Source organism: Annulohypoxylon truncatum (assembly GCF_022578515.1).
Source record: "Annulohypoxylon truncatum strain CBS 140777 unplaced genomic scaffold F4807scaffold_12, whole genome shotgun sequence".
NCBI lineage: Eukaryota > Fungi > Ascomycota > Sordariomycetes > Xylariales > Hypoxylaceae > Annulohypoxylon > Annulohypoxylon truncatum.
The window spans coordinates 584,980-603,461 of NW_025953798.1; the positions used below are offsets into that span (position 1 = coordinate 584,980).

Below are 18,482 nucleotides of genomic sequence, written 5' to 3' on the forward strand. Positions count from 1 at the left end.
ATAACATCATGATGATCAGATCCGATTTTCCATCTGACGTTATTCGACTTCATCTTAAATTATCAGGAGTACAATACCCGTTTGCTTTACCCCGTTCGCCGTGCGCATGTGCGTAACCACTCTTTGCACCCTTCAGAACCCTGACTTGCTTGGAATGTTTTGAGACATTCAAGGATGACACGGGTATCTGCTGCCTGTAGGTCTCAGCCGAGTCTGCAGTCAGCCGAACACTCGTTATGACTTTGGCTTGTGAGGCTCAACAATAATTATAAGATTTCAGCCCGTACCGTCATAACATACCTAGTCGATGATAGAGTTCGAAATTCAAATCTACTAGTCGGTTTAAATATGTCCCAGCAATGCGCCTGACGCCTCTCAAAATGCCCGATTAGGTCTAGGTTGGTTTCTTTGTTTTACATTGGAACGCCCCGAGACATTATATCCATGTGGTCCATAACTCGAGGAAATAGATTAATCACATGTATGATCTAAGCTTCGCAATCTGGTGGATGGCTACAAAGAAATCTACTATCCTTCCTTAATCGATGGCTCCGACTATTGTACAAGCATAAACCAGAGATATAGTGTATTGCCGCACAATTTCGAGGGCTTCTAAGAACAGCTAAAACTATGGTCCAAGAAGAACGCGTTGAGGTAGTTGGGCCGCAGCAATCTCATAAGTAGCCGTTATACCCGAATTATTCATTCGGACGAAATCGCGTTGTCAATATGAAAGTCGCGCTGAGAGGAGTTGAAAGTACTCGAGTAAAGCTTTGTTTTCGGTCGATGGGAAAGCCAGTGGATCTTGATACACGCAAAATAGGAGATGACGAAAAGAACCTGGGCCCAAATACGACTTCATAAAGTTTAGGAGATCAAGGCTAGGTAAGATAAGTGAATGAGCTGGATGAATGTGAAAGGTGATGAGAAAACTAAGTATCTTGCTCAAATAGGGTAACCATATGCTCGATAGATATGGATGCGTATGAGATATATTTAAAAGGGAACATCAGAATATGGAACATACACGTGGTGGATGTGACCTATTTTGGTCGACGGCTTGTATGTAGATGTCAAAAATAGCGAACACAAAAAGCTTGCACTCAACCACAAAACATGGAGTTCTTTCCTATGACTATAACAGCACGCGGATCTTAGATATGCACCTAAGATTAAGCCTAATAAGCCAGCTTACTATACTAGGAGCAAATAGTTGTACTTCTAATAGGTATATGGAAAATTGCACTAGCAATGCCTCGGAACGAGATAATAGATATCGAAAACAACACCAACTAAGCTTCGTGTATTGACTTTGCCCTAATAGCAACAGTAGCATCCTGAATACCTACGCCGATTCTATTCATGTACCGCCTATTACTCGCGCTTGACGAAGAACGCTACCAAACATAGTCGTCAGGTATGCATGAGATACGTGTGATCCCAACGATCGTTCAACCTTGGAGAGATATGGCAACGTGTGATCAGTGGGTCTGATGACACGATGAGAATCTGGCCCAAGAAATGTCTTTTTGAGGCTTCAGGTGGTTCCGGGAGTGGAGGTTCGAATTCCAGAGATCCACGAGGTGATACCAATAGTAGCTCCGCAGATATAGCTCCGCAGATAATCCCAGTAGGGACCCTCTTTGCCATTAAGCTGGTAACCGACTTTAGAGGCTCTGGCAATTGAGAGATATCTTCAACTATTCCAGATAGAGGAGATCGGGTCCTAAAAGCAGAAGCGACATCGTCTCTATATGCCAATTTAGGCCTTTCACGGATAAGTGTTGTATGGCAGGTATTCAAAACAAAGTTGGACGTAGCCGGTGGCGACATTTAGCGACATGCGGCTCTGCGTGGCCAAAGTTAATCTTGAATCTTACAAGACTTCATAGCTCCGACGTATTGGATAAGCAACCGAGATGCCGTTAGTCTACGAGACGGCCCAAATGGCCGTGTCCTTCTACCACGTGTACGTACGCATTCACTTGCAATCTGGGGAACACGAATGCCGTAAACTACGGGGAGTTGGATTGATCTAATCGTGGCCGTTCCTGTGTTATTCCATTAGTATAAGTAGTTGGATGAGCTAAGGGGGGTTGACGCCTCTTCGAGTGAAGAAGGGATAAGACAGCACGTTGTTAACTGATTGGCTGAGGATCGATCTTGAGACCTGCATATCCGCGAAAAACGAGGTAGCCGAGACATATGCCTTTTGCCTGTAAGTTATCGACATGGAATGTGGTTCTGTACTTGATACAGTTATGTATGCCCACGACCGACGCATTTGTTCAACGTCCCGTCCCGTTGAAACTTATGAATTCTCTCGGATGCTGTGCCGTACTAGGTGCATGCTGTTGTGCCTAGCTGGGGAAACCACCTCGCTGACATACGATGTCGAGTTACGTAGTCGTGCAGTCAGGTATGTATGTACGCTAACTTCGTGGCTTCATGCGATGTTTGCAATTATATCGCGAGGCTTTTTCTTGACTTGGAGTGTTGTGCCAATGACTCAAAGTAAGGTGGCATGCGACGCCTTGGTTAAACCATTGGACAGTAAACTCAAGTGAAATCAAACATATTGATGTGTAACCGCAGTTATGCTGTGACTCTCCGAGTCAGACTAGTCAGGAACACACGGGCCTTCGTGAAGCAAATCCCTCAGGTTGAGCATGACGACGGCCTGTGAGAGGTGAGATGGCTACAACGTGTCTCGAATTCGTCAATTACCGAAGACGAAAATCTATCAGAGCGAGCTCAAGTCTCAAGCGTAATCTGGGATCTCCGGCACAAGCGGTCAGCGAAAATTTCGAGAACTAGGATTAAATTCCATATATTGCATCATCGTCTCTCATCGCAGCGAAGGAGGTCTGGGCTATCTTGGGTATCAAGCGGTCAGTCAATAGCACCAAGATCTAAGCCTTGATTGGGCATTTTGAATAACTAAGTCTTAGTACCATTGGCTGGTTATCTTGCTGGTCCAATAGATGATAGATGTGATGCTAGAGCCGTTGTCAAGACGACTCCTAATGCAGCAGAGTCGTATTAGCGGAGGACGGCTTCGATAAGAAAATCGGAAATCTGGGAAATCATCGAACACGACGTTAAAGGATTGGGAATGCTGTGGCAGGTGGAATATTTTGAAAGTGAACGGCCATTGGTGAATTGGCACGTGGGCTGCCGGCATAGGATCATTGATGACCGGTATAAGAGGCAGCACTTGTATACTTATTACGTCTTTTTAATCTAGAGTACCTGGAATATACTTGGTATAGCACTGGCACAGTGGTTGATATAGCGCGAGATGTGCCGAAGAGCCGTTGTACCTTTTTGTCTCGGACTGAAGCCGAATACTTAAACTCTGCATGACGGGGACAAGGAAAAAGGGAAGGTACATATCGTGTTAAAGTTCGATTAAAAGCACCTGTAGTCTGGGGCGCCCCTCCCCTAAGAGATACACTAGGAAGTCGCTAGGTACCCAGGTTTAGGTATCTTGGGGGAGTGAACGATTTCTCCACTTTGGCCGAAACCGCCACCATAATTAAAGTTGTAGGGCTTGGGCCTTTGTACCTTTTCCATCATAATTCAACTTCCAAGGTCTTCTAACACAGCACAGCTTCTAATCCGAATACCACCCATACCACCCGCTCAATCTCCTGCGAATCATTCCTCCCACATTGCCGTGGTCATTCGCCAGATGTTTACCTCATGTCCAGTCCGTCTCGTAAGCCCGAAAATGCCGCATCTGCCGCACCGGTGAGCTCCCAAAGTGTGGCCGCTGGGAGTCCTAGTGCCAGTCCCGTCAGTGCTGCCGCTGCCACTGGGACAACGACTCACAGCCCATCCTCTGATTCCCTCGATCTGACTGGCTCGTCTTCCATATCTGACCATGCATGGCCCTCTGCAAGTGTCTCGCCTGCTGTACCAGCACCCGTCCCCATACCCCCTGGTTCCCATGTGCCATCCACATCCACTTCTCAATCGTCCGTCGCTGTTAACCATGTCGACCAAAACAATAAGAAATCACGGCCGCCCTCCGCCCTCCAGAGATCCAATGGACCGTCTCTTCTCACGCAAGCGCTGGCTTCTGCTCGTGGAATTCCGTCCTCCCACGTTTCCGTCTCCCATGCGGACCAGCGACGTCCCGAGCAGAAGCCTGTACCTGTACCACCAAATGGAACAAACCGACCTAGCCAACCTAAAAATGTATATGTCCCACGCCCCGAACACGCGGTGACTGGGCCTCAAGATGCCTTCCATGAGCATACTGAGCAAGGCGATCTAACGCCGACCGGCCATTCGCAGCTTACCGAGGCCGCTAGAACGATCTCCACGCCATTGCTGTCTTCAATTACTTATCCAGGGGCTGATGCTCCTACACCATTACCTGTCACGATGCCGGCTGCTATGAGCACAACTACGACACTCTTAGAACACCGGGATCTCGACTTAAGCACCAGGGGCAGAGGGCGATCGCTAGAACGCACGGAAAAGGAACTTCGTCTACGCTTGTCAAACCTCCCTAATGCGCATTCCAATAACGTTGGAGATTCTTCATATTCTTTTAACACTACGGCTGCTGATATAGCCCCGTCTACTGACGATAAATCTGAAATGCTCTCCGACGCGCGCGTCCAATATAGGGCGTGGAGGGTCGAACGTCCTCCCCTCTCGATGGGCCCAGAGAAAGTATGGTCTATTGGTACCAATGACATCGTCGGCCATCAGGATGGACAAGTTGAGAAGTCTATCACAGAGGTGCTAGCGGGCGTCGAACCTACACGTAGCCGGAAGGCGAGTCACAGCCTGCGCTTCTTTAAGGAAGGTCTCCCGGAGGAAAAAGGCCGGCGAAGGGAGTCAAAGGTCAAGGGGCTGCAGCTAGATTTGCTTCGCGAGAATCAATTGGACGAGAACGCTGTTTTCCAGACTGTTACACCATCTCCCCAGTCTATCGAAGGCGATCAATCACCTTCTCGTTTATCAAGCGTGCAATCTTTCCCTTGGGGCACTTCGGATGCCGGGTCTGTAACCCACGAGGCAGCTCAACGAGATTACTTTGGCCTACAAAGACCAAAGCATACTTCCGATCCCATCAAAGACTCATCTCCCCGAGAGCAACTCGTGAAGGCTGGTGTTTACAGTGAGCCCAATGGTTCTGCTATAGTGTCCGACGAGGATGTGACACAGGTTGGTAGGGAGTCAAGTGACGCAACGGAGGTCGGAGAACCAACCGAGGAGGGTGAAGAATCATCCGAAGAGAAGATATCGTCCGCTGTATTTCTTCCACATCAGGGCCTGGATCAATCACCAGAGAATGGGTGTGTTATATCCGAAGAATTCAAAGTTTCACAGTCTGCCTCCCGCAAACCCCACGGCGAGGATTTCCATCCTTGGCTAGTGAAGGCAGATGAACCCGAAGCCGAAGTTGGAGCAAGGGCTGAAGGACCTGACAATGGTAATGTTGACCGTAAGAATGACACAGCCCCATATGTTGAAGAGTTTCCACGAATAGATGATGAATATGCTATCGAGGATGAGGTCGAGTTTCCCCAGAGACCTTGTGATATATCTGCTAGGTCGTCTCGGCCGGTCTCCCAATATTATGAGGATATGGTCCATGAACATCAGCTGGGACCAAAGTTACCCCTCGAGGCAATTGAACTTATTCCTTATAAGCATCAGGTTGGTGGTCATACAACCATTTGGAGATTTTCCAAGAGAGCTGTCTGCAAACAATTAAACAACCGAGAGAACGAGTTTTATGAAAAAATAGAAAGGTATCACCGTGACCTTCTACCTTTCTTACCCAGGTGCGTTATTATCACGTTCCGTTGTCTACGCCCAATCTCCTAGGTGGTTTCGGTAGGAGACAACGCATATTAAGAAGAGAGCTAACATTTTATCAGGTATATTGGCGTCCTCAACGTCACATTCCAGAAGCAGCCACGGCGGAAGTCAACAATCAAAAAGGACGATAGCTGTACATCTGAGAAGAAGGGGAGAGAACAAGATGGCCAACTAAATGGTAATAACGGAGCATCCTTAGGGCTCCCACAGGGTTTCGATATTTCGGATAAAGAGGATCAGCGTCATCATCGCAGGATAGTGAGCCAATCCCTACAATCGTCACACGCTCCGATCCCCACAGTTACTTTTGTCGACAATCGACATATCCTTCCTCGAAGCTTGCTGCGACCTGCTGTGTCAGTTAAAGGTGATAACCGTCCATGGAGTGCATCTGCCGCGGTTAATCCTCAATTTTTACGTGATCATAGTACCCAGACGTCCAATGAAGACGCGCTGGCATCAAACCGGCCATTGTTAGGGGATCGGCACGCTAATAGTTGGGGTGCTACGACTGTCAACAAAAGATTACGAAACGAGGTTTTTAACGATGCTTTTCTGAAGCAGCCCATCGCGGTACATAAACATCGGAGACCAGCATCCCAACAGCGATCAATTCCTCGTCGCTCAGTGCAGCAGCCAAATCGGCCTACAAGTTCGGAGAGTGCTTTACTGGACCAAAAAATGGCTGATGACAGCGAGAGACAGGCCCATGAATCAGATTTTTTGAAAGCGCCACCACGCATTCTACACAGCCATAGTGACTTGAGCGCAGACTCGAGCTGTCTAAGGCTCGAGGGACTCGACCATGTGAAAGACGTCACAGGCACTAGTGCTCCAGAGCCTGAAACCTTGTCCGAGAAATTTCATCAGAGACGACGACGGCGTAATTCGGGGAGCAAACTTCGGCGAAGACCACAAGATGTCACGGAATCTCGTGGTAACCTCAAATATTTTGAGGACCCAGATGAAGTCGAGTATAGTAGGGATCATGATCCACACCCAGGACTGCACACACTTGTCCACGTAGAAAATGGGCACAAGCAAGACGCCGAGGCCGTCGAGAATGGGTTCGTGGATAATTCCGTACCTCAGTCCTACTTCTCATCCGCAGTACCATCAGAGCTTCCGAGTCCGACGACGGAGTTTAAGAAAATCCCACGGCCCGTCAACCCCAAAGAGGCCCAGACACAGAGTGACTCAAGAGTTGAGTATTTTCTACTACTAGAAGATCTCACCGCTGGCATGAAACGTCCTTGTATAATGGACCTAAAGATGGGCACTCGGCAGTATGGCGTAGAGGCTAGCCCGAAGAAAAGAGAATCACAACAGCGCAAATGCGCCGCGACAACATCGAGGGAGCACGGCGTGAGACTTTGTGGATTGCAGTCTTGGGATGCCAAGTCTCAGACGTACGTGTTCAAGGATAAATACTACGGGCGAAACTTGAAGGCTGGCTCCGAGTTTCAAGATGCCCTAACCATGTTTCTATATGATGGCGTAGATTATAGCAGCGTTTTACGACACATCCCGACGATTCTGCAGAAACTCAATCAACTCGAAATGACTATTCGCAGGCTGCGCGGTTACCGGTTCTACGCAGCCAGTCTCCTAATGTTTTACGATGCCGATGACTCCGACGAAGGTTACGACACGGCAGCTGACGACTCTACAACCGATTTCGCGACAGATGCCGAGGACGCATGGGAGGCCAGGAAGCGCCGGAAAAATAAGAAAGAGATTGATTTCAAGATGGCCGATTTCGCCAACAGCGTGACGGCGGGAGACTTGGCTGAGGATAAACCATGTCCGCCGAAGTGTCCGAACGAACCGGACCGCGGCTTCCTCCGCGGTCTCGCAACTCTGAGGAAATATTTCTTGAAAATACAAAAGGATGTACGGAATGAGCTGGGATTGATCACCACACGCAGGCAGGCAGACGACACAAGTGAAATGGAAAAGGACGATGATGAGTGGGACTCTGTCAGCGATTGAGGATCCTGCCTCTCAACTACCAACAACTTCGCATAACCTGCTAGTAAAGGTGCTAGCGGCTAAGCAATCTTATACCACTTTTTGATTCATTGTTCATAGTTCTCGGATGGGATCCTAAAAATGGCGCACGGGTGTGACAAACCGTCGGTCCACGGACAGGAGCTCTTTTTGGGTCGGGATAAGGGTATGGTTATGATACGTTCTCCTTTTTATTTATCGTTTAAACATACCCGCATGTTTGGGGCGTCTCGAGATTGTCGGTTGCTACGGGGGTAAAAGGATAATACAGCTCATAGTATGGTGAAGAGCTTGCGTTGATGATTCGTAGCTATGTTGCTACTTAAGAAAATAAAATGATACAGGGGAAATTGGGGGGCGGGCTCGAGAGATAGTTGATATTAGAATGAGATGAAGCTAGCGAGCCATATTTGACTATTGGTGTAATTGTCGTTGTGACTTGTAGAGATCTAGAAAAGTGCATGCTTGGATAGGCCATAGTTAAAAAGGTTCGCAAGTTTACCTTTGCCATGGGTTATAAGATATTTTCTAAGCGACTTTCCTATCATGATTGGATGTCTCGTGAATATGGGTATGTAAAATGAAATAGGGGCATTCACATGCAAATATAAGAAACTACTCGATGTACTTCTCTTCTACAGGCAGGTATGCTGGTACCTATCTATATGCATGTCAACTGCGGGGCTGGCGAGCGAATAATTAGTGGGGTATAGGGCTGAAGGGGTAAGTTACAGAGAGGAAGATTAAGCTCCGGCTGTTTAGCTAAATTTAACGCCCGGAGCCGCAACCTGTCCTCAACTTCAACCCAAACTTCAACTTCCAAAGACATGGGTACGTCCGTCAACGACCTCCCGACATGACAGAAAAGACAAGGGAGGCTAGCAAGACTATTGTCTTCTTGCATCCCGACCTAGGCATAGGCGGCGCCGAGAGATTGGTCGTCGACGCGGCCGTTGGCTTGCAGAATCGCGGGCATAAGGTCGTTATATTCACCAGTCACTGCGATCCGAAACATTGCTTCGACGAGGCGAGGGATGGTACGTCTAAACCTAACAACGTTGTCCCAATTTATTCTATACGTAAGTATGTCTCTTATCTAACAACAACCAAACACAAACAGGCACCCTCGACGTCCGCGTCCGCGGCAACACCATCGTGCCCCCGTCGATCCTCTCGCGCTTCAGCATCCTGTGCTCCATCCTGCGGCAGCTGCACCTGATCCTGCAGATCGTGCTCAACTCGGAGCTGCGCACGCTAAACCCCGACGCCTTCTTCGTCGACCAGCTCAGCGCGGGGCTGCCGCTCCTGCAGCTCGCGCACCCGCGCGCGCGCGCCCTCTTCTACTGCCACTTCCCGGACCTGCTGCTCGCGCAGGGCCGGCGCCGCTGGTGGAAGCGCGTCTACCGCGCCCCCTTCGACCTCTGGGAGCAGTGGAGCATGAGCTTCGCCGACGCGATCGCCGTCAATTCGAATTTTACGAAGGGCGTTGTGAGTAGGACGTGGCCCGCGCTCGCGCGGCAGAAGGAGCTGGACGTCGTGTACCCCTGCGTGGACACTAAGACGAAGAAGGAGAAGACCGAGGCGGATAGGCCGTTGTGGAAGGGCAAGAGGTTTTTGCTGAGCATCAATCGCTTCGAGCGGAAGAAGGATATCGCGTTGGCGGTGAAGGCGTTCGCGGGACTGAGCGCAGAGAAAAGGAAGGGCGTTCGTCTTGTTGTGGCGGGGGGTTACGACCCGCGTGTTTCGGAGAATGTGGTTTATCATAAGGAATTGGTGGATCTGACGGAGGGCTTGGGATTAAGCACTATGACGGCGAAGACGCATCTTACCGCTCTGGAAGTCCCTGATGACGTCGAGGTGCTCTTCCTGCACTCCGTGCCGAACTTGTTGAAGGAGATGCTCCTCTCCTCGGCCCGACTCCTGGTATATACCCCTGCAAACGAGCATTTCGGCATCGTGCCCCTCGAGGCTATGCTCGCCGGCGTCCCCGTCTTGGCCGCGGACACAGGTGGTCCGACGGAGACCGTAGTCGAAGGAAAGACGGGATGGCTACGATCCCCCGCTAAGGTGGAGCAATGGACGGATGTCATGGACAAGGTGCTAAACCACATATCCGAAGACGACTTTGCGGCGATGTCGAAAGCAGGGATCGCGAGGGTCAAGGAAAACTTCGGCGAGGCTCATATGGCGGAGCGCTTGGACTCGATCGTGGACCAGGCCTTGCGCCGGCCTAAGTCGTGGTCGTGGACGCCGACGGTGGCGCTTGTGCTAGGTACTTTAGGTGCTGTTGGTGCTGTACTGGCGGTTATTGGCGGAGTACTGCTCCAGAGCGAGTAAAGAATAGGCGAAGCTAGATTCCGTAGCATGTTTAATTGGTATGCTGCGTTGCATTGTAGTATATTTGAATGCGATGGATATCCATAATTGACCATAGTAGCGCCATATTCTCTCATGGATTCATGGCAGACTGATTCCGTAGATGGGGTTCTCGAGTGAAGGTATACGTTGCTTAGAGGAATTATCCTGTTCCGCAAACCAGAGACTGAAAATGGGCTGAGTAATTGATCGTATATGAAATGGAACGATATAGTTGTAAATATCACGTAACATCTAGCCTTTATACTCCCGTATGACATATGCTCCTTAATTTTTCAGTCTCTTGAATCAACTCGCTACGGCATATCAGAACACACATGCTTACCCATTAACCTAGGCGAATCACATCCATTAGCCGCCTACTGCCCAATTCAATAGAGCATAGGGATTTCGAGTGAAGCGATCTCGAATACGCACTCTTACCCCTGCTCCTAAAAGGCATTACTACATCATTTAACACTTTCACACTCATCGCAAAACCTATACAGTTCATAGAAGGAATAAAAAGGTCTGTCTTTCTCATACAATAAACTAACAACACACTCGACACGTCAGCATGGCATTTTTCCCCCCTAGCACAGTGCCCACCGAGTCCCCCAATCCGGTCCGGAACCCGGGTCTCTGTTCTCCCCCCTCTCTCTGCTAAGCTGCCGACTGTCGATTATGAAAGCCTCCCCCCTTTTTTTTCCTCCTCCCCTGAGAACGTGAGATCGTCAGGATGCCGTGAGATGATTGATGATGAGTCCGACCTGCGTCCAATATTGCAAGATGCAGATGACAGGTCGAAGAATCGACGGGAAGAAGAGGAAACAGTGTGAAATGTATGGTGTAATCTGATCTACCTAAGTAGTATCGAGCTGCTGCGGTGGTACGGTAAGCTCCAAGGCAGCGTATGTCATCGGATGAATGCGGTGTATAGGGTCGTGAGATAACATTCGTACAAGTAGTTGTCAAAAATAGGCAAACTCGAGGGCTAGAGTTGTAAGCCGACCCAAGAGCCGTACCACAATGATGAGCGATTTAGGTTCCTACCATTGGACCTCCCCTTGACATAAATGCTTAATCCATCAAGTATTATCAGGTCTGAAGGCCACCTCCAGGATCATGGCCACCTGTACTAGACAAGACACCCTATTTAGGGTGATCCATCCTCTCCCTCTTCACTATTACCACCATTACTAGGCAACGACGCACCTGGGAATGAATACGGACTCTCCTATCTTCCATATCTATCGGGCGGCGGCCGATCATATAAACCATGTCTATCCTGGGGTCGCAGTTGCTGCTGCAAGATTGATTGTTGTTGCTGTTCACGCATCTGGGCCTCGCGGATCTCTGGGTTAGAAGACGGGTAGCCTCTGCTGTCGTAAGGGCTAGGAGTATAGCTCCTTGGCGGACCAGGATCGCGAGGATCCCGTCCGGGAACTGGCGTGCTAGCGTACCGAGGGTATGCAGCCGGTGCCTGCGGAGGCGGCGGCTCAGGAGCTCGCGAGGCAGGTGCGTACTGTTGTAAAGGAGCTCGCATGCCGTGCGGCGGATAGACATCTCGGACGTCGCGGAGAGCCATGGGATCATGACCTCTAGGCGGCGGAACTGAGGCCCAAGAAGGCTGTGGTGGAACTGAGGTACTAGCTGATGGAGGTTTCGGAGCAGGTTGCTGTGCAGCCCATGCTGATTGCGTTGGCGGGGGTTGCGTAGACTTGGGGGGCTGCGGAGGATGCGATGACCAGGCCGACTGGTGTTGTGGGGGCGGTTGTTGTGGCTGCTGGTGCGGCTGGTGCTGCTGTTGTAACGGGTGGCCCTGATGTGGACCAGGCCAACCTAAATCTCGGCTGGACTGAGGCTCGTGGCCTCTGGGAGCGGAATGGCCCCCGTACTGGGGTGGAGGCGAGGCTATGTTAGGTGGTTGAACCTGTGCCCCATAAGGATATGAGGGTTGAGATTGGTAAGCCACCTGAGACGGCTGATTGGGGGGTAGGTAGTGATGCGCGCTCTGGGGTGAACCTGCCGCCGGAGATTGATGCGCAGAAGGATAGGAGCGTGGTCGACCACTGTAATACTCTCGTTCTGCTGCTGCTGCGTCCAATTGCATGTGACGGGGAGCATTCAGATGTTGCGCTTGAGGCGATGCAGCCGCATACGGTTTAAGTGGTGGCATTGCGGATGGCGCTTGAGGTGGGTTTCGGCCGTATCCATAGGCTTGAGCCTCTTGCATACCCGACTCTCTTCGAATGTGAGATGGCGGCGGCGGAGGGGGTGGAGGACGGGAGAGATTGGATTGAGGTGGTGGTGTCGAAGACGGCTTCGCAACCGCAGGTATCTCGGTAACCCTCTTAGGGGGAGGTGGAGGGGGCGTGGGCGTGTCGTCATTCAATAGCGCCATTAGGTTGGACGTCTTACGTTCAGGAGGACGAGTTGGCGCAGAGGCGACGATAGGCGGCGTAGGCTGCGCCGGTGGAGCGCTGAATGGCTCAGTTCCGCTACTAGCACCAGATGCTGGCCGGGATAGTGTGGAGATCGGACGAGGTCGAGCCGGTGGAGATGGATTCCCCTCCTGCAAAATGTTCTTACCGTGCTGTTGGAGAATGGTTGCGAATGAACCCGGTTGAGGCCCTTGCGGAGCTGGCGCCACTGCTCGCGGGGGGTCGGGTGGACGTGATAGCGGCACACTTTCTGGGCGAGACAACGTCATGCGGGCAGTCTGGGCTTGAGGAACAAAGTGATCGTATTGATGGATAAGATCTGGTTCCTGTTTGACGCGCAGCTGCTGGCGAGGTTGTTCCTTGGGAGCTTTAGGCTCAACTCTAGGTCGTTCCGAGTGAGGCTCGATCAAGGATCCAGGCAAAGGATGTCTCCCCATGGGAGCTTCGGATACTGGTGGCTGTCCAGCCGGAGCAGGCTTCTGCCCTAACGGAACGCGGGCGGGCTGCTGGGCAGGTAGTTCACGTTCTCTATCGGTGAGGGAGAACGGAGCTCTCATAGGCCGAGGAGACATAGTCTGGGTGACTGGTTGGGCAAGAGGTTGCGATCCAGGCGGGGTAGCTCCGTGGCTTTGGATCAGCGGAGACTGAGTCGCTGGCACGAATGAGGACTGAATAAGCGTAGGTTGCGGTTGAGCTGCTATTGGGACATTGAACCGACCCGACGTCGGCTGCGATGTCTGGGGATGCTCAAGCTTAGGTGCAGGGCTATCTTCCATAACTGCGTCTGCAGCCGCGAGTGGTCGGTTGCCCGATGTTTCATACCGCTTTTTGACGCCGGAACTGGGTGCCGGCGGTGCGGGCCTCTTCTCGCCTCTGGCTTTCCTCGCATCTGCTTCCTCGACGATTCCCTGCCAGTCATTGGCGTCCTTCTTGCGCGTATAGTAGTTTTTGATCTGCGCAAATTTAGTAAGCGTGTCAACATACAAGGATTGGGTAAGATATTAACTGCGATGCTTACCATAATCGGAGTCTTAGTTCGCATATGTGTCGCAATCGCTGCCCAATCGCTTCCGAAGGAACGAAGCAACTGAGGAAAATCGTTCGCCTCAGGTACGCTCCAGTAGCTGGAGGCCTGCGTGCCGGATCTGCGGTCCGACACTGCCGGTTGGCCCATATCGAGCATAGCAACAGTGGGCTGTTGCGGAGGCTCTGGGCGCAACGGTGGAGGGCCCATCGTATCGACAGACATCGAAACAGGGGGCGGAGGAGGCGGAGGGGGAGGAACTCCCCTCTCGGGACTCAGAATCGGCTGCGCCGGTGGGAATGGTGCAGAAATGGCAACAGGCGGGACGGCCGTCGTGGTTGGGGTCAGTTCGTACTGAGTCGGAGCTCTAGTGGCTTCATTCGGTGTTTGCGGTGGTGCCCACTCCGGTGCATGAACACGAGAACTAGATCGCGAACGGTTACCTTTAGTCCCCGTAGGCGGTGCCGCAGCCAGAGTCTGGTTGACACGAGGCTGTTTCGGTTCCTTATCCTTAGCAGCTCGGCGCCCTCTAGGCTTGCGTTCCGGCTTTTCGGCACTCCCGTCTCCTTTCGCACCTCTTCGTCCGGGTGTACCGGATGGCGTTCCACTTTCGCCATCTGTCGCTGGAGTAGCTTCCGAGTTGAAAGTAGGAGCGGCCGCACGTCTAGGTCGACGCCTCTCGCCGTTTTCACCCGTCTCCTGGTTTTCCTCATTCTCATTTTCGCCGTTTCCAAGTTCGGAGACCAATGCACTAGATCGTTGCTTGCCGCGACCGCCCTTCTTACGTTGTCTCGGTCGCTTCTTAAGCTTCTCCTTCAAGTTAAGTTCTTCCTTCTCTTTCTTGAGGTAATAGAACTGGATGCTGGTTCCGAAGTCTCTCTCCGCCAACGGTTCAGAAACACGACCCCATTGCTTAGGGAATTCGAGATACGCCTTTTCAAATGTCGCCGTTTCTTCTGGCGTAAAATTGTCCACCGGAGGTAAGAGTTGCCAAGCCGCCACGATTTTCTCAGGCTCGATGAATCCAGTCACATCCCGATAGAATTCCTTCTCTCGCTCTTCTGGTAGTTGATATTGACGGGGCAACACAGCTTCTTTCTCGGTCCTATACCGTTCTCTTTCTGCCTGCATTTGACGCTCTCTCTTTTCATCCTCGACACGGCGCGACTCCTCCAGAATCCTCTCTAGGTCACGTTCTGATGCGTACCTACTACGCCTTGTACCCTCGGGTCTGGATTCGTGGAAGCCAGGCCTATGGCCGTTGGTTTCCGCTCCAGGAACATGCATAAATTTCTCTCGACTTTTGACAGCAACGGGATCATTCGACATGGTAAAGCGTAGGTAACGATCGTAATTCTTATCGTAAAGCTCTTGTCCCCTTCTCTCCTCGGCCTTCCGGACTAATGCTTCCTCATCCAGTCTCTGTAAAATAAAGGCATCGAGGCCCGGGTTCGGAGCGTCCATCGACTTAAGAAAATCCTGGTCCTTAAACCACGGCTTTCCATCAAAGTGAGGTAGGCTATCAATCGGAGGAGTGGCCATATGCTCGCGGACAATCTCGATGGTGTGAATGTCAACGTCCTCGATATCTGTTTCATCTTCATCTTCTGCGGGAGATGGTGTGCTTGAGCCTCGTTTACTAATTTCCCGTGACTGTGTGTGAGTGGTTTCAAACGGACCATCGACTGACTGTCTGTGAGAGGTCGATAGCTGGGCATGCTGCGGTCCTTGTGCCTCGGAGTCAGGCTGGCTAATGTCTTGTGCGTCTTCCATTGTCACATCTCTATCATCATCCTTCAGCTTGTTTTCACCAAGCGGTGCCTCGGGAGGTGCAGGTATATCCATGTCTTGTTCGATGGATGGTTGCGGGTGCTCTGCGCTTGAACTTGTTGTGTTCAAAGGTGAAGTTTGTTTTTCTAAGGATGGCGAGGGGGTTTTGTTTTTAATGACTTCTTGGGTATCATTAGCTTCCTTGACATCGTCAAGACTTTTAGCTGCTTCAACACTTGGTGCCCTCATGGGCTCAGCTTCGGTTGCCGGGGGAGTTTTCCCAGGTAGAGACACATTTTCAGGCACAGGGCCGACCATATCGTCCAAACCCTCTGGTTCGCTCATAATCTTACCAACAGCCTCTAGTGATACTATTGCATGCCGTACTATAGCATCCATTGGCACGTCATCAATGCCCTCAAGCTGCTTCAATTTTGATTCAACGTCCTTCATCTGCGATTCAATGACATCGCCAATTTCCTCGTCATCTGATTCCGATGACTGGTCTAAGATAGGCAGTCTTGTTTCTTTCTGGGGCAGGGAAACATGCTTCGGCAATACTTTCAGCGTAGGGCGTCGGTGTTCTTTTGTTTTCGGTTCGTTGACTACCGGTAAGATCTCGGGTTCGACAATGGGACTCTCTTGGGTGGTATCATCAACGCGCCTCACCTCGCCATCCTCCTCTTTGACTGTTGTTCCGGATACGGCATCCTGGGGTTTATGTTCCTGATCTACGGACGACCTAGCAGATTGCGGGCGCTGATCTACTTTCGCAGGTTCTTCGTCCAAGTCGACAGCTTGTGTATCCTTAGGCTGTTTCTCTACCTGCGGGTCGGCTTTAGTATCATTACTAAACTGTCTTTGATCACCATCTACCGATTGATCAATATGCGCACCATCCGGACGGGGTCCAGTAGGCCGGGGTTGAGCAAGACTCTGTGATCTATTTAATTTCGGCGATTCAGGTACGCGCTTTATATTGGGGTTAATCCATTGCTTGCTTGAAGGTCCCGGGCGGTTTATAGTAGAAGAGCGGGGACCGGAAGGGATTGTAGATTGTCCTATGTCCATGTAGGACCTTGACGGTCCTATAGGCGGCAGTCTTGCATCCGCATTAAGTGCAGAGCCAGAAGGCGCCGGGCGGTCCTCCTTGAGTGCCCTAGGTCCCGTTGGCGGCGCCTTGCCTGTAGCTAAGCCAACATCGGTTGCTGTTGTTCTGTTGGGCACGGATCCAAAAGATGGCGCGGCCGGGGCCACGGGAGGGGGTGAGACGTCCTTAGCAGGTATTGGGGGTGGTTCATGTGATGCTCGCTCGAGTTTTGGCCGTACCTCGCGGTCTCGCACGTCGCGATCGTCTCGATGATCGCGTGGGCGCAAGTCTGGATCAGGGTATCTAATATCACGATCACGATCCTCACGATCCCGGTACCGTCCTTCCTGGGAACGGGACCTGTAGGCATATCTGTCGCGATCATCATAGAATCCTCGTCCGCGGCCTCTATCCCCCCAATCTCCGCCGCGACCTCTTCCACGACCTCGTCCACTATAACCACCCCGGTACGAAGGAGCGAAGGGAGGGTCGGAGGAAGACGAACCAGCGGACAAGGGCCCGTCTCTCGATCCGCGCCGGGCTCGCTCTGCGTCAACGCCTAACGGAGCATCTCGCATATCCCTCAGATCGCGAAAATCCCTTTGAGGAGGCGATCGTCCGCGAGGAGACGGCCGCCGTCCTCTGAAGCTGTCTCGATCGCGGTCTCGCCAATCTCCACGGTCGCGTTCTCGACTACGTTCATCTCTGTAAGAATTATCTCGTCGATCTCGGAAGTCACTGTCTCGATCTCTTCCGCGGTCTCGGCTATCGTCTCGCCAGCCTCTTCCTCGTCCACGACCTCTACCACGAAAGTCGCCCGAGTAACCACCCCCGCGAGGTCCACTAGGGGCATCGAGCAGAGCTTTGGGACCCCTTGGGGGTTCCCTTGATAAGTTGTCGCGAAAGGAGTCCCGGTTGGTTTGGAATGCCGAGCTATTCGATCGAGACTCTGCAGAAGCACGCCGTGGTCCGCCATCACTATATAGCGATCTCCGATCCGGCGAGCGATCCCTCGACCTAGAGCGACGCGACTCGCCATCATATCGCGACCCACTATAGCGGGAAGCCCTACAAGCAAACAGATATAAGTACGAAGAATCAACAAGGCCGATCTCTACACAGAACAATTACACGCGGCGTAAATGAGAATACATCCGATAAAATCTTTATAATATAAAGATTTTATGCAATATATACCAAGTACAAACTCGCTGGTACTTTAACGGCGATAATCTCCCAGCAAACTTTCCGGTGGCAGTCGTAACGTTTTTCAAGGGTAGGTTTGGGAGGTTTGACTTACATAACGGTCACGGAGGGCAAGATAGGCCCGCCTATTGATATTCAGCCTGCGAAGTTCTCATGGAGCCAATAAATGACGATTTGAGGCGTAGAACTTCTAACCAGCCGAGTTTGTTGGGCAAGATCGGATTCGGATTAAGTTGCGGCAAGACGGCAATGAATGAGAAAGAAGTAAGGCGCCACACGTTTAAAGTATCTTTTCTTCACGAATGTGTCCCCTTTGGCGTCGTCAATGAGTTAAAACACCACCAAGTGAAAGCCACAGTATCGGATTATCGATCCTAGTAAATGCGCGGGTACTAGGAAGATAGAACGACTACTACGTGATAGGATAGTTAAAGATGGTAGAAGTTTGAAGAGGCTGAAATTGGAGATCTTGAAAACACAGACTTTCGCGTGGCGCCCGGTGCTCAGTCAAGATGACTAGAATCCCAGTTCGGTTAGATCCAAACTAAACCCGACAAGGATCAAAACGCCGGAGCCCAGAAGCCGCTAGTCTCTTAAAACCTTGAAGATGCTAGGCTCCATAAGACCCATCAATTTCTCGAAGAGACACCCCTGCAATTGCCATTTTCATAGGTCCAATCACCTGTTCACGCCTTCAGTATCCGTATGGACCCACATAATTTGAGACTGCCAACTGTGG

At 51.2% G+C, this 18,482-nt stretch overlaps 3 protein-coding genes across 3 annotated transcripts; 2 read left to right on the forward strand and 1 right to left on the reverse strand.

Annotated features, from left to right (window-relative positions):
• The first annotated feature begins 3,586 nt into the window (after positions 1-3,586).
• Positions 3,587-8,363, forward strand: F4807DRAFT_422276 (SAICAR synthase-like protein). Its single transcript, XM_047997662.1, has 2 exons — positions 3,587-5,807; positions 5,904-8,363. Exons 1-2 carry the CDS (start codon positions 3,706-3,708, stop codon positions 7,834-7,836), a joined length of 4,035 nt encoding a protein of 1,344 aa, XP_047855208.1. The 5' UTR covers positions 3,587-3,705; the 3' UTR covers positions 7,837-8,363.
• Positions 8,364-8,610: 247 nt separating this feature from the next.
• Positions 8,611-10,325, forward strand: F4807DRAFT_422278 (glycosyltransferase family 4 protein). The gene is made up of 2 exons (XM_047997663.1): positions 8,611-8,891; positions 8,975-10,325. Exons 1-2 carry the CDS (start codon positions 8,711-8,713, stop codon positions 10,189-10,191), a joined length of 1,398 nt encoding a protein of 465 aa, XP_047855209.1. The 5' UTR covers positions 8,611-8,710; the 3' UTR covers positions 10,192-10,325.
• Positions 10,326-10,722: 397 nt separating this feature from the next.
• F4807DRAFT_422279 (uncharacterized protein) lies at positions 10,723-18,204 on the reverse strand. The gene is made up of 3 exons (XM_047997664.1): positions 17,838-18,204; positions 13,672-17,605; positions 10,723-13,606 (listed from the first exon to the last, which is right to left on the reverse strand). Coding segments are annotated over exons 1-3 (6,096 nt in total). The 5' UTR covers positions 17,840-18,204; the 3' UTR covers positions 10,723-11,446.
• Positions 18,205-18,482: the final 278 nt, after the last annotated feature.

What these genes read in the sequence shown, in the direction of transcription:
- F4807DRAFT_422279 (XM_047997664.1), bottom strand. An exon ending in GAACTAAGACTCCGATTATG is followed by an intron (nt 13,607 to 13,671) that starts GTAAGCATCGCA and finishes AAATTTGCGCAG; the next exon opens with ATCAAAAACTACTATACGCG.
- F4807DRAFT_422278 (XM_047997663.1), top strand. Translation starts at nt 8,711, where the DNA reads ATGACAGAAAAGACAAGGGAGGCTAGCAAGACTATTGTCTTCTTGCAT. An exon ending in CTTCGACGAGGCGAGGGATG is followed by an intron (nt 8,892 to 8,974) that starts GTACGTCTAAAC and finishes AAACACAAACAG; the next exon opens with GCACCCTCGACGTCCGCGTC.
- F4807DRAFT_422276 (XM_047997662.1), top strand. Translation starts at nt 3,706, where the DNA reads ATGTCCAGTCCGTCTCGTAAGCCCGAAAATGCCGCATCTGCCGCACCG. An exon ending in CTTCTACCTTTCTTACCCAG is followed by an intron (nt 5,808 to 5,903) that starts GTGCGTTATTAT and finishes ACATTTTATCAG; the next exon opens with GTATATTGGCGTCCTCAACG.